This window comes from Echiichthys vipera (genome assembly GCF_963691815.1).
Source record: "Echiichthys vipera genome assembly, chromosome: 9".
Lineage (NCBI taxonomy): Eukaryota > Metazoa > Chordata > Actinopteri > Perciformes > Trachinidae > Echiichthys > Echiichthys vipera.
In genome coordinates, this window is record NC_139834.1 from 12,322,038 (window position 1) to 12,335,621 (window position 13,584).

Here is a 13,584-nt window from a genome sequence, read left to right on the forward strand (position 1 = left end):
TTTTTAACTTACAGTTTACACAAACATTTTCATTTGCCTGATTTTGCCTGAGAGACAGATACAGACATGTCTGTATAGAGCTCATTCTACTTCTGACTTCTGTCTAAAGGTACTGCCATTGACTTAATTAATAAAATAAAATAAATAAAAAACTGTATATGTATCACTTTACAAACGTAACACATAGTATATGATCACATGAAATCATTTCCTGTTAAAATGTGAACAGGGTGCAAATATTTTCATTTATATTATATTTATTCTGTGGCTCTCATATATAATTTTCTTAAATTTTGGATTATTGTTAATTAATTTTATCAATACTATTGCCATTTGTAGTCGTTGCAGTAATACCAGTTGTAGTATTAGTATAATGATGTCAGTAGGTCCCAAACACTCCCCAATGTTGGTCAAGAAACGGGGGGAAATAAGGCCAGTCGATTTAGGGAAAAGGCAGCATCATTCGACTATGATTGGCCGATTCTTAGAGGCGGTGTCCAAATATAATTTCGTTTGATTGGTTGCTGGCAGAGAATGTGACCAATGATTGCACAGGTTTTTACAGGACACTGTGAATGACAATTCAGGAACTCCCGATCATCACACCGCATGTAGCGCAAAGAAGGAGGCGTAAACACTGACAGAGCTAGGTAGCCAGCGAGGTAAGCAATAAAACAGCACTCAGATCCATTTCATCAATATGTATTAAATATCTGCACACATTGAAACGATACCGTCTTTAAAGTGACAATAGTTGAAAATTGGATGTTTGGTCAGTTTTCTTTCGTAAAATCGCGCTGGTTTTGGTTTAGTCTTTTCTAACGGTGCATCGGGTTCTCGGTCCGGCCTGCTAGCGTTAGCCCGTCACAACGACTTTGCTGTGTGTGCGCTCCTGCGCGGGAAATTTTGTTTTTACGGTATATTCACCTGATTACCCGTCAGAAACCGTGCACGGTACGCGTTTATCAAACATTAGCGTCGGACGGACCCATTCTTACTTGAAAAAGGAGGCCGATCGTCGACTGAAGCGTGCTTTCTTGGTCGTGATCGTGAGGCTGGTGGTGCTAACATGTGCTAGCCAGCAGCAGCGAGCAGCACCAGTGTCTCGCGAGTACGCAGGAAAATCAACGTGACTAGGCCAACGTTAGCGTAGCTTCAACCTTTGGCATTTGATTCTCTTTCAGCCCCGGAATCACGCTGCCCGGCTTTACTTACGTGGGCTACATGTTCTGTAAATTATTGTCTAGATAGATTCGAGTTATAGTAAAATTCTCAATGGTTCTCGGACTTATTCATTTAGCAGATAGATGCTCATCAAAACACGATGTGATGGAGGGGCTGCCCTCTGGAGCTAGCTTTCCAACTTAGCACACAGCCCACGGCATGCTTTCATGGCCATTTCTGTAGTACGGTTGGTAGTCGGTGGCGTGTAAGTTACTGTAACACCATGTTGGGCTTTAAAACTCAGCTGCATGTTACTCCAGTTGAAACGAGCATTTACGTGGCTACTGGAAAAACATTACTTCATCAACTATTTAGTGACACGGTATTATGTAAGCCATAAATTGAGGCCCCGGCGTGCATGTGGGTAACCATCATGATCAGAATCAGAAAGGGTTTTATTGACAAGTACGTTTTCACACACGAGAACTTTGCCTTAGTGTTCAATGCACACAATTATTAGAGATAAAAAACAATAAGCAAAGGACTGTAGTCAAGAACATAAATAGCAAAATCACCATTAATTAACATGAACAGATGTCCTGTAGCATATATAACCCAGTATGTACAATTTAACAGTTAAAGTTGTGCAGAATGTGCAAAAGGTAAGGTAGTAGGGGTTGTGCAAACATTTCACAAAAGAACTAGAAGCAACAAAGTTATGGAAAGGTTGATTAAATCCAACTGCCTAACTTTGTTATTCTACATTTTTTTCTGGGTAACTTAAGAGCTTGATTACTCATTAACTTACATTCTTCCCGACTTGATGTCTTTAGCACCATCAGCAAACAGAAGTTTGTCCTATGGAACAACATGATTCCATTGAGGAAACGTGTAAGTTAGATTAATAGTTAGTTTGTAGTCTGATGGCCAATTATGATGGACACCGCACCTGAAAAATTGAACCCCTTTGTTTGATCGTAGATTAGATCCCCTCCTGGTAGTCATAATGCTAGACTGACTCCTGTGTGAGTTGTGCACTGTTATCTGTCACTCAGATGTGAAGAATTGTCTTGAAATCATTGCAATCTGACATCTCCAAATAGTTTGTATTGATTCTGACAACTCTGCCATAAGCATGGTTATGTAATTATGTCCATGATCAGGTCATTCTTAATGACATGTCAACCCAATGATGACACCCTGTGTACACTGGCTGCACCACTAAAATATCCCATCATTCGAAACAGCTGTCCATTTACCGTTTAGTTGGTATAAAATGTCAAATTTATTGATCAACAGGCTTATACACCACACATGCAGAATTGTTAAATATGTGTGTCGTAGAGCTAAAGTGCATTGTGTCAGTAAGTCTTTTTAAGTAGTCGAAACCAATTTAGCTACCAGTGACAAGGGTAATGTGCTAATGCCTTAACAGAATACTAAGCAGCTTAATTGTTGGACAAGAGGCCATGTTCTGTGAGTAATCTGAGCCAGGATTTATAAAATGAAAACATAAACTGGCATCTACATCCTCCTAATTATTGCCTGTAACAGGTATGATTATAACATACAGACGCATATATGGGTAATATATTAAAGATGACCTAGTGGGAAATCACAATGGAGCATGGTGAGATAATATCTACATAAGAAGAATTTCCCTCCTTTTGTTTGTTTGTTGTAAAAGCCTGGTAAGATGGACGGCTGAAAAAAAAATCACAGTTAAAATGCTCCCAGTGTAAACAGTGTGTGTGAGTTCAATAGTGCCTGTAAAGATTCAATTTCAAACTGCATTTTGTTTACTGATCCCCCTGTGTTTTTATGTTTAGGAAATGGAAATGAGCAGCAGCAGCGAGTGTTTTGGATGTGGCCGGTCTGGGCACTGGGTCAAGCATTGCCCCAGTGCACGCGGAGGACGCGGCGGCGGCAGGGGTCGGGGACGAGGCAAGGGTACTATCTACTATTCAGGCCACACCCACTATAGAATAATTATTCTAATAACCTGACTTGCATGTTTCTTTTTTTTTTAACTACACTTTACATATGTTATTCACTTGTAGCAGTAGTGTGGGTTTACAGACGGATCTTACACATTCCCAATAAACATATTCATTTGAAGAGAAACTCTTGGGGAGTTACAGCCATAAATAAAAACCATGTCTTCTTTCATCATTGCATACTAATGTGTCTGTCATTCCAGAGCTGTTCTGTTATCGGTGTGGAGACCAAGGACACATGGCCAGGGACTGTGACCAAACTGAGGATGGTGTGAATTGCAGTTCTAATTCTTCCATTTCAGTTTTAGTTAGTTGATGTGAAGTGGTGTTTTCGTACACAAGAATTACGTAATTATATTTTAACTGCCATAATACACATAACAATAAAGTATCTACAAGCTTAAATGCTTATTTACAAGTCTTTAAAAAGAAAGATAGTAATACATGTTTGAGAACCAAATTTATTTATTTTTCTGTTCAGCGTGCTACAACTGCCACAGGAGTGGCCACATTTCCCGGGACTGCAAGGAGCCCAAAAAAGAGAGGGAGCAGCTGTGCTACACTTGCGGCAAAGCTGGCCACATGGCCCGTGACTGTGATCATGCCAACGAGCAGAAGTGCTACTCGTGTGGTGGGTTTGGCCACATCCAGAAACTTTGCGATAAGGTGAAATGTTACAGGTGAGTTGACTTGTAGCCCTGTTTTTTTTTTTGTTTTTAATCTCTTTCCTCTCTTCATAACATAACTATAGGCTTTTTATGTGCCTGTTTTGATTTTCTTATGTTCACTTTAAAGCAAGCTTTTGATTGTCTCTTAATTAAGTCACTAACTTGTTTTCACCTCTAGGTGTGGCGATATCGGCCATGTTGCTGTGCATTGCGGTAAATCCAGTGAGACTAACTGCTACAACTGTGGAAAGGCAGGCCACCTGGCAAAAGATTGCACCATTGAAGGCAGCGCATAATCAGTGCCCTCTGTTGCCCCTCCTTTTTTCAGATTGATGGTTGGTTGTATTATTTTCTCTGAATCCTCTTCACTGGCCAAAGGTTGGCTAACGGAGGCTAGTCCCAGGCCAGTGAGCCTCTCGACATGTAATACAATGAAAGGGGTGAAAAAATATCTTTCTGCATTCAATACAAAAATGTTTTAGTTTGGTAGCGGTGTTATGTATAATGCTTTGTTAAAGAACCCCCCTTTCCAAGCCACTGGTGATCAGAGATGAATAAATGGGACTAAACATATGGGAATCTATAGGACCTCTGAGCTTGGGGAAGAGAGCCTCAGTAATGAGTTAGAAGAAGGGAGTTAATGGAAACCAAACATCCATGTATGGTTATTTTGGTTTGTTTTAGTGGGATATGCGTTGGCCAAGAGAGTATGACATGGAAACAGTTCATAACATGATGCATTTCAGCCCTACAAGCAGCTAAGTGGGCGATAACAAACTACATGTTATATTGCTACGATATAAATTTTTTTGGAGGTATTAAAAGAAACACGTTCTTTTATAGAAATCTGTTTACAATTTAAATATCACTTGGTAGTCCAAGGTAGATTGTTCCTTTTTCAAAATGGCTTTGGAATTATTATTATTTTTTACCTTGGCAAAATTTAACATCAAGAACAGTTGTCAGAACAGCAGAATTAGGAGTTATTTGGGAATGAAAAATGTTTTCACAGAAATCAAAATGTTATTTTTGTACAATATCACTTAGACTACTGTATAAATACCATTTGCTTGTACTCAGTTTTTAAGTCGGAAGGAAAGTGCAACTGAAGTCCTAGAAAATAGAAATGTAATTTTAAACTATCAATAAAGCTGGAGGAGCACGGGGAGGATCTGTTGTCTGGTTTCATTCTTAAAAAAATGTTTACAGAAGTTTGTTTAATTCTCTGAGTTTTCTGTAAAGGCTGACTGCTTAGTCCACGAATGCAACGTCATCCGCTAGAGACACAGCTTGATCTGTAGGTCAAACCGTAAACAAAGTCGCCTTTTTTTGGCCCACAAATATTTTGTGCTGCATGTGTCTTGTCTTTTTGCACTGTACATCTGCAGAATAAGATCCCTATATATAAACCACATTTGACCTAAACTATATACATCCATTACATGAGTGCAACCACTCTTTTCTGTTCAAAAAAGGAGCTTTCATTTACAGAGCATGTCGGGTAAAAACTGAAGGGGGCTCTGGTGTCGTCAGTGGCTCAGATTTCCCTGTCAAATTCCTACTGCTTCTCTGCAGCAAATGTAGGCCCTGAGGCACATGTGGTAGGCTACGTGAGGACACACCGCTGCAGTCGCTGTGACGCCAAATGGAGATTTAAATGTCTTTGCTTCAGCTGTATCCATGTTGCGCCGCCCCCACGGGTACTAAATATATACAACCACCGTGTTAATGTGCTCATAGAAGATTATACTGATAAAAAAACGTGGCTCTGGTCGGGTGATGGTGATCATGAGCTATTTCAGCAGCCCTTTTGCCGTGATTCCTCGAGGCGCTTGTGTGCGCGCAAGAAATGGAAAAGCTCCACCTCGGTGTCTAAAATGGCAGCGGGGGTTGCAGTGAGTGCAGTGCAGATGCAGCTCCTTCCGGTAGAGATGCAGCAGGAGACCCTCCTACTCCTCGTGTCGTCATCGCGTCTCGCCCAGTCAAATAGAAACCTCCGAGGAAAAAAAGGAAAAAACAAGCCGATCAGCCAGCGCGGCCGGACCGAGCCGGCTCTCGCTTCATGCCGCGGCGTTTTGATTTCTATTTTTGTTTTCTCTTAAACCCAGTGATAAACAAAAGGAGATGAGGGGACTCCTGCCCTTTTACCGGGGCCTGTGCACCCTGAGTAACCGTCAAGCCAGACGAAATGCTGGGATTGTCGGTTCTCGGTGCGGGTTTTGCGGAACTCAGTCTAGCAAGGTACGGTTCGAGCTGTTGGTTTCCCCTCGGGTTCAGGCAGACACTGCGTTGTTGTCCAGGCGATACTTTGTAGTTGTTTCATATCCTTTTTTTTGTTAGTCAAATCGACGTTGCATTCAATGCTGCATGCAACTTTGTCATCAGATGTGGCCGCGCTGGCAGGGATGGACCGATCTGACATCAGCGATAAACAGCAGATGTAGCTTTACAATCGCAGTTACACCGTGTTCCCTGATTGTTTTTTTCAGCCCCAGTAACCCCAAAACATTGAGAGAAAAAACCTCTTACATGTGTGTTTGGATAGATTTGAGATTATATGCTTACAATGTAACCCCCTATGTAGCCTGCTCCTGTGTCACCATAGGAATGCCCTGTGTGCTGTCCAAAATAATAAAGGCCTATAAGATGTTATGCTCTAGAGTCTGACCTGTCCCTTATATGTTATTACAAATAAACTGTGATGTGCATAAACAGTATTCACAGACATTATACATAAATACTAATAAGCCAATTTAAGTCGTCTAACTTCAATAACTGTAGAAAAGGAGCCTTTGGTTTTTGTGCAGGGATACACATTCCCATGTTTGCTCATGTTTCCTTTTCTGGTTACATTAAAGGTCCCATATTGTGCATATTTTCAGGTTTATACTTGTATTTGGGGTTTCTACCTAACATGTTTAAATGCTTTAATGTTCTAAACACACATTTTTTTTATCACACTGTCTGAAAGTCTTCGTTGTAGCCCCCTCCAGAAAAGGCAGAGTCTGCTCTGATTGGTCAGGGTTTATGAGTCTTCAGCATCTGTGCGGTCCTCATCTCTGCATCATCATTGCAGCCGGGGAAAGACTGGAACAGCGCTGTAGCAGCACTTTCTAGCTACAGACCTTTTCAAAGATGTCAACATAAACATTCTGTGTCCAAGTCGGATTCCTGTTGCAGTGTATGGGAATGACATCAGCTGACTGGAAGTTAACAAGGACCAAGGCTGTTGCCTAGCAATGGAATTCAGTTGAAAGTACATAGACCTTTTACAACTTTGAAAAGGTCTATAGTCGTGACATCACAACTGTACGGTAGTCCTAACAGCTTGTTCAAGCACAGATTATAAAGCACCTTGACCTGTTTTGTATTTTAAAAAAAAACACATTGGAACTCACTTTTTACAATATGGGACCTTTAATCAATCACCATTGCCCCCTGATTTTAATCATATTGACCAGGCATGGCGACTATCAGTCAACCTCCTTTTATCCACATTGTCCTTGCCTGCAGTTTGGCTGATTGACCTTTTTTCCGTCATTCTTTTCTACAGCCACAGCCCAGATTTGGGCTGTTGTTTGACATTGACGGTGTGCTTGTCCGGGGAAGAATGCCAATCCCTGCTGCAAAAAAGGCGTTTGAGAAGTTGATCGACTCTCAGGGACAATTTGTGGTGCCAGTTGTTTTTGTCACAAATGCAGGGAACTGCCTCAGACAAACAAAAGCAGACCAGCTTTCTCACATCCTGGGAGTACCTGTGAGTTAATCAATCATAACTGATCTATGTAACTTTTTAAAAACAATTATCTGGTGTATTGAGTCACCTCTGCTATTAACCTCTCCTAACACTTAATCTACTTCCAGATTACACAAGATCAAGTCATCATGTCCCACAGTCCCCTGAGGATGTTTAAGAAGTTTCATGACAAGTGTGTGCTGGTGTCAGGACAGGGACCAGTCCTGGAAATCGCTAAAAAGTATCTTTCTTTGTTGTGTCTTCTGTTTGCGATTCATTTCAATTCGATTTGCATGATATCCTTAATTTGTCCTTAACACTCTGTCTTCAGCCTGGGCTTTCAGAATGTTATCAGTGTTGATATGCTGAGAGAATCATTCCCATTGCTGGACATGGTGGATCACAACAGGAGACCCAAACTGCCGGTGAGATATTAATCTGGTGCAGAAATTAGGTGTTCATAATAGAAACATCACACCGTTCTTAAGTTATACACAACCGCACACATTTAGTTTCTCTTGTTTCCTTACAGTCCAATCCTGTTGGCAACCTTCCTAAAGTTGAAGGTGAGAATGTGTATCTTTTATCAGCTGTCAGCCTCGACAGATTAGATATAATTCATATTGCAGAAATGTTATGTTACTCTTTGCAATCCACATACAGCGGTGATTCTGTTCGGGGAGCCAATTCGATGGGAGACCAATCTCCAGCTGATAATTGACGTTTTGATGACCAAAGGTAACCTCAGCAATGTCCATCAAACCCAAACGATGCCTCATCTCCCCCTGCTGGCTTGCAACATGGACCTAATGTGGATGGCTGAGGCACATTCTCCACGGTAAACAGTGCTGTGAGAGAAGATGTAAAAGAAGGATTCAATTCATTGACATCAGCAACTAAAGCACAGTCTTAGAAGTTACCAAATGTAAATATATCCCTTTGTCTTCTGTGATCTCACGTGTCTCAGGTTTGGCCATGGGACATTTCTTGTCTGCCTAGAGAACATCTATAAGAAGATAACAGGTAAAGACCTGAAGTATGAGGCGCTCATGGGAAAACCCAGTGAGCTGACCTACCACTTTGCAGAGTACCTCATCAGAAGCCAGGCCATGCAGAGGCAATGGGAATTTCCTGTCACTTCCCTTTATGCTATAGGGTAAGTCAGCAACTTTTCTTTTAAGTATAGCAAATGTAGTTCACAGGATATGAAGTAAACCACTGAAGCAAAAAGACCACTATGGTCAGAATCTGATGACAATGCACATGTAAATAATGACACAAGGTGGAGAGCAGGAACAAGAACTGCTTACTAAAACTCAGTTTACCTCTTCTGACTTTTATTTACCAGTTTTTTTAGACTGAGGCTTTGCTCAATAATCTGGTGAGAAAAGTCCCCCCTTTCAACCGCCTGCATGCAAGCTAGTGAACACATCAAATCTTCTTTTCAGAATTTTCAGAAGTTTCACTTTTTATCCGAATTGTTGCTGCTTTATTATGGGGGAAAATCATAATCATGATTATTTTGGTCAGTATTGAGATCACGATCATTTAACATGATTATTCAAACTAGAAGTTCATAAATGTATCGACCTTTTTTTAATAGTAGACGTTATTGAATAATTCAACTGAAAAATGAAAAGAAATAATAAGGATAAAGTTCAAACAAATAATATCTAATAAATAAATGAAAACATACAAATCAGGTCAACTATGTTAGTGCACTGCCACAGCTTACTGAAAACCTTTTGGTAAACTATATTCAACATATTCCAGTCAGTAACTACGTCCAAGGAAATTAAAGGCTGGCCCTCCGTCATGGTGCAGAACTAAATGAAAATAAATGTTCAACTACAATTTAAAACTGAATAAAAGTAACTTAGGCCAACATGGCAAATGCTGGTAAGGGCTGCTCGATTTTGGTAATCGTTTTATCTAGATTATCTTGTTTTCATAATCGCTGGAAACCAAAACTGTAATTGAAAATAAAATTTGAATCATCTCCCAGCCTTAAAATAAACACATTCTTGCACACAGGCCACCTTATGCATGCTGCCTGAGTAAGTTCTTCCCTTCTGCACTCTTAGGGATAACCTTATGACTGACATCTATGGCGCCAATCTATACAACCGCTACCTGGAGGAGAGAGTTGCTAGAAAGAACCCCAAAGCTGTTGCTAAGATGGTCTCCGCCACAGGATCCACCACTGCAGTGCCCCAAGAGGAGGAGAACGACAATCTCTGGGAGAGCGAGCTAGCACTGCCCTCTGCCACTTCCTGTAAGTCTGTCCTAGTCTGCACAGGGGTCTACAACCCCAACGTAGAGGTGCCGTCTGATGCAAGTCACTGCATCAAAGAGACTGTGTTCCACGGGCATCGGGACTTCAGGTTTGACCCTGCACTGGTGGAGCCGGACCACATGGTTCAGGATGTGGCTGAAGCTGTTGAGCGCATCTTTGAGCAGGAGAAGTTTGTGCCTCAGTAGAGTTGAGCCAACAGGTTTTGTGTGATCATGGCGGTCCTAGGAGAGAGGGAAGGTGGATGCATTAATCTTGGTATACCACTTAATGCACAAGCCTGTATGAACCTAACACTGTGGACATTGTTTTACCAACTGACAGGGCATTGACAAAATATGGGTCTTTCAACATTGAGAAAAATATAAGAGAAAAATAATCATGTAACTGTAACTGTCAACCGCTCTTTTATATTGTTTTTTGTGATCGTCTTTAATTACCTGTTTTCATTAAGGAAGATTTCAGGAATGGCCTTATTTGACCCTACTAAGTATTTTTTAGATGGTAGTAATGTTTTAGATAATCCTGAAATCATCCTATATTTATTACAAGAATTTACCAGTGTTTTTAAGAAGCATATTCAGATAACAGTTGACCTTTATTCTTAAGATGACTTTTTATTATTGCATTTTTTTGTCATTTGTTTATTCATTTATCCTGGAAAATAATCTATGCATGAACATGAGAGAAATACTTGTACTGTAAAAACAACAGTTTGATGTGATGTATCATCCTCTGATAGTACTGTCTGTAAGTCTAGTTGTGAGAGCCTTGACCAGTATTTGCACAGATCAGAGACTTTCATCTTTGTTAAATGTATCCTGCCATAACCTGTTTATTATAATGTTGAAATTCATGTTTATGCTTTAAAATTTTTAATTCTAGACGCAAAAGCTATCTAGACATTTATTTAGGTACAAGTACAATGCCAGTCAAAAACTTTTACTGCGCCATATTTTCAGTATTTTACATTCATTTGTAATATTTCACTCATTGTACTGTAAATACAGTAACGCAAGAAATTATAAGGAAAAGTTACACATGTCTCTGCTAACTGTCTGCGTTTTTTTCATTAATGATTAAAAAACTTATCAGAGATGGCCAAGCTATTGACCATTCAAATTAGGCACCTGTAACAGACATCATAGTGTAGATTGTTTTATGCTTTTAAATGCTCAAGTAGCTCAGTCTTCTTGTGAGAGTTGTGTAGGACTGACAGACACGCTGTAAGAAAAATATCTAGGATGCATCGATTGATGAGTATCTGGATGTCATTTCCAATACTATTATTGATTATTCAACTCAAAATGTGATTTATGTTTTAATTATAGTGTATCTGTAATGAGAACATTTCATCTTTGGCTTTAACCAAAAACACTAAAATATAGCATACGGTGCACTAGGGATCAGCTGATCTAACATTTTCAGATTTGATACCTGGCCAGAGTACTTTACCGATCAATAAGCCTTATGTCTCACAGCAGAAGTGGCTGGGATGTGTGAGGCAACACCAGGCTTGACTTTAACATTGCTGTTGTAAAACAAAATTTAACAAAGGAAAACATAGATATAAATATACAGAATTATTTATTATTTAAAAAAAAAGACTGAATTGAAAAGAACGGTCACATTGTCACTAATAACCGATACAGCTATCTGAATCAGAATATCAGCTCGATATCAGATATTGGTATATGTGCATCCCTACTTTTGACTTTGATTATTGATCATGCATTTATATGGTACATTTCATTCCTAAATGAGCAAAAATTCACAAAATAAAATTGGGTTGCATTGTAAGAAAAAACTGTTACCAGAAAAGTCTCAGGAGTTTAGCATTAAAAACAACTTTATTGCAAATAACAAAGAAATCCATTGTGCTGCCGTCAACTATTTGCAACTTGTAGTGTTTATGTAATTTCGCTGTAGTAGGTCCCTCAGGTAGCCTTTATCTTTATATTGTGCTTCTTGTGCAACACATCCAGTACTTGTGGCAGTAACTCCATGTTGATATGTGGCTTCTGTAGATCCTCTGTACAGGTGATAGAGTCCGTGCGGACATTTGACTGTGCAGTCAGCAGCCTCCTTCTGTGTTTAGGCTTCAGTGAGTGCAAAGAGCTGGCCTCCAGTCCTGAATGTCTCTCATATATGTACAGAGTGAAGGTGGATGTTTTAGCTAGTCTTAAGCTCCAAAGAAGCAGAACAATGAGGCAGCATAGCATCACTCCCATCACAGTGTTATAAGTTACACCACCACAGTCTACCAGGGCACAGGAAGAAAAGTAGTCGTCACTGAGTTCAATGATCGCTCTCTGAGCCACAGAGCTCGGACTGGCACAAGTGGGCTCCTTGGAGACAACAGCCCTGTTCTTCAGCAACCAGTTCCTCAGATATTGGATCCTACAGTCACAGTGGAAGGGGTTCCCAGATAGTGAGACCTTTTTCAGACCAACCAGTCTGTCAAAGAGGCCTGGAGACACTGAGGTGAGCCGGTTGTCCTGCACATGGAGCTCTGTGGTGTCTAAGGGCAGATGAGGGAGCTCCATGAGGTTTGAAGAGCTGCAGTTGACCTGTAGACCAGCAGGCAGGAGGGCTGAACATAGGCATGGTTGACCAGCAACGTGTGCGATAAATGTGGCCCAGACAAGGAAGACAACTAAGCTTAAATCGGAGAGCATCCTGCAGGATAAGGAAATGGTTAAGCCTGGTTTGTACTGTTATTTGCAGTTTGCTTACAGTGCAGCACTCAGCATTTGTTATATTAGAGAATTCTAAAACCAGACTATAAAATGTCCATAAATCTGTTTAATAAGACAATATTAACATTATAAGGGACACATAAAGTTTATTTTAAATAGTTTATGCCCAACATCTGAGGTGAAATGTATCAAATATCCCTGTGTATCCTTAAGATGTAAGAGAGATATAGCCAAATGACAAAGACAATGTAAATATCTTTTTAAATAGAAAAATTATAACAAACCTTTTAAAGTTAAACCAGCTTGGAAGTTACCGCCTGTGGTGCCAGTCATCCTTAAAATGAAATTATATGTTCACTGTTCCAGTCCGATGTTGCATTTGAAGTCCTCCTGAACCCAATGTATCCCCGTTTAATAACTAAGGTGTTATTAAACAGAATAATCACACACCCAATGCAGAGCGATGTCAGTGTGTGTAACGCACCAACAACTCTGCATGGTAATGGCGCATTTGACATGACGGAAATCCATCTGCTTAAAGGAGATAAGAGTTTATCTATTTAAACAGTGTTGGGGCTAGCTGAAGCTCTCGCACACAATGTTTATTACCACTGCAGGGCTGAGAGCACGTGGGGCCACATCACTGCAAAATACAGCTGAGAGCATGTACAGCTTCATGTGAATGAGCTTGGGGTCAAAGAAAATGTTCTTAATGGAAATTTTGAGCAACAAAACAGAACGGACATATATTCAAGCAAATCTACAATACAAGAAAACGTCACACACCCACAGCTTCAGAGAAGTGGTTTAAAGCTGAGAGGTAAGAGCATCAGGGTTCTTCAGGGTGGGTGCTGGAATTCCTTGAAAATACTAGAATTTTGTGTTTTCAAGGTATGAAAAGTGCTTGGATTTTGAATGAAGTGCATTGAACATCTTCAAATGTATGTTGGATGCAAAGTCTACTTAAAAACAGGTGACACTTTTTGAAAAATGAAATTTCACTTCATCACACATTTTACAATGCGAT

The 13,584-nt window shown here is 40.1% G+C and overlaps 3 protein-coding genes across 5 annotated transcripts; 2 read left to right on the top strand and 1 right to left on the bottom strand.

The window, feature by feature from the left end:
• Positions 1-531: 531 nt before the first annotated feature.
• Positions 532-5,000, top strand: cnbpa (CCHC-type zinc finger, nucleic acid binding protein a). 3 transcript variants are annotated; one of them, XM_083920402.1, is made up of 5 exons: positions 532-662; positions 2,994-3,114; positions 3,365-3,430; positions 3,643-3,841; positions 4,008-5,000. In XM_083920402.1, the coding sequence occupies exons 2-5, from the start codon at positions 2,997-2,999 to the stop codon at positions 4,123-4,125; spliced, it is 501 nt and encodes a 166-aa protein (XP_083776528.1). In that variant the 5' UTR covers positions 532-662; positions 2,994-2,996; the 3' UTR covers positions 4,126-5,000. The 3 variants fall into 3 exon arrangements, with proteins under 3 accessions (XP_083776528.1, XP_083776530.1, XP_083776529.1); XM_083920404.1 differs by having other exon boundaries at positions 4,053-5,000; XM_083920403.1 differs by having other exon boundaries at positions 2,994-3,108.
• Positions 5,001-5,706: 706 nt separating this feature from the next.
• Positions 5,707-10,787, top strand: LOC310951444 (haloacid dehalogenase-like hydrolase domain-containing 5; the record flags this gene model as incomplete). The annotated part of the gene is given in 11 exon segments (XM_083919662.1): positions 5,707-5,731; positions 5,734-5,760; positions 5,763-5,832; positions 5,938-6,070; positions 7,383-7,586; positions 7,694-7,806; positions 7,897-7,990; positions 8,098-8,131; positions 8,229-8,403; positions 8,533-8,721; positions 9,650-10,787. Coding segments are annotated over 11 exon segments (1,461 nt in total). The 3' UTR covers positions 10,047-10,787.
• Positions 10,788-11,795: 1,008 nt separating this feature from the next.
• gp9 (glycoprotein IX platelet) lies at positions 11,796-12,909 on the bottom strand (the record flags this gene model as incomplete). Its single annotated transcript, XM_083920681.1, has 2 exons — positions 12,842-12,909; positions 11,796-12,537 (listed from the first exon to the last, which is right to left on the bottom strand). The coding sequence occupies exon 2, from the start codon at positions 12,534-12,536 to the stop codon at positions 11,796-11,798; it is 741 nt and encodes a 246-aa protein (XP_083776807.1). The 5' UTR covers position 12,537; positions 12,842-12,909.
• Between the last annotated feature and the right edge of the window lie 675 nt (positions 12,910-13,584).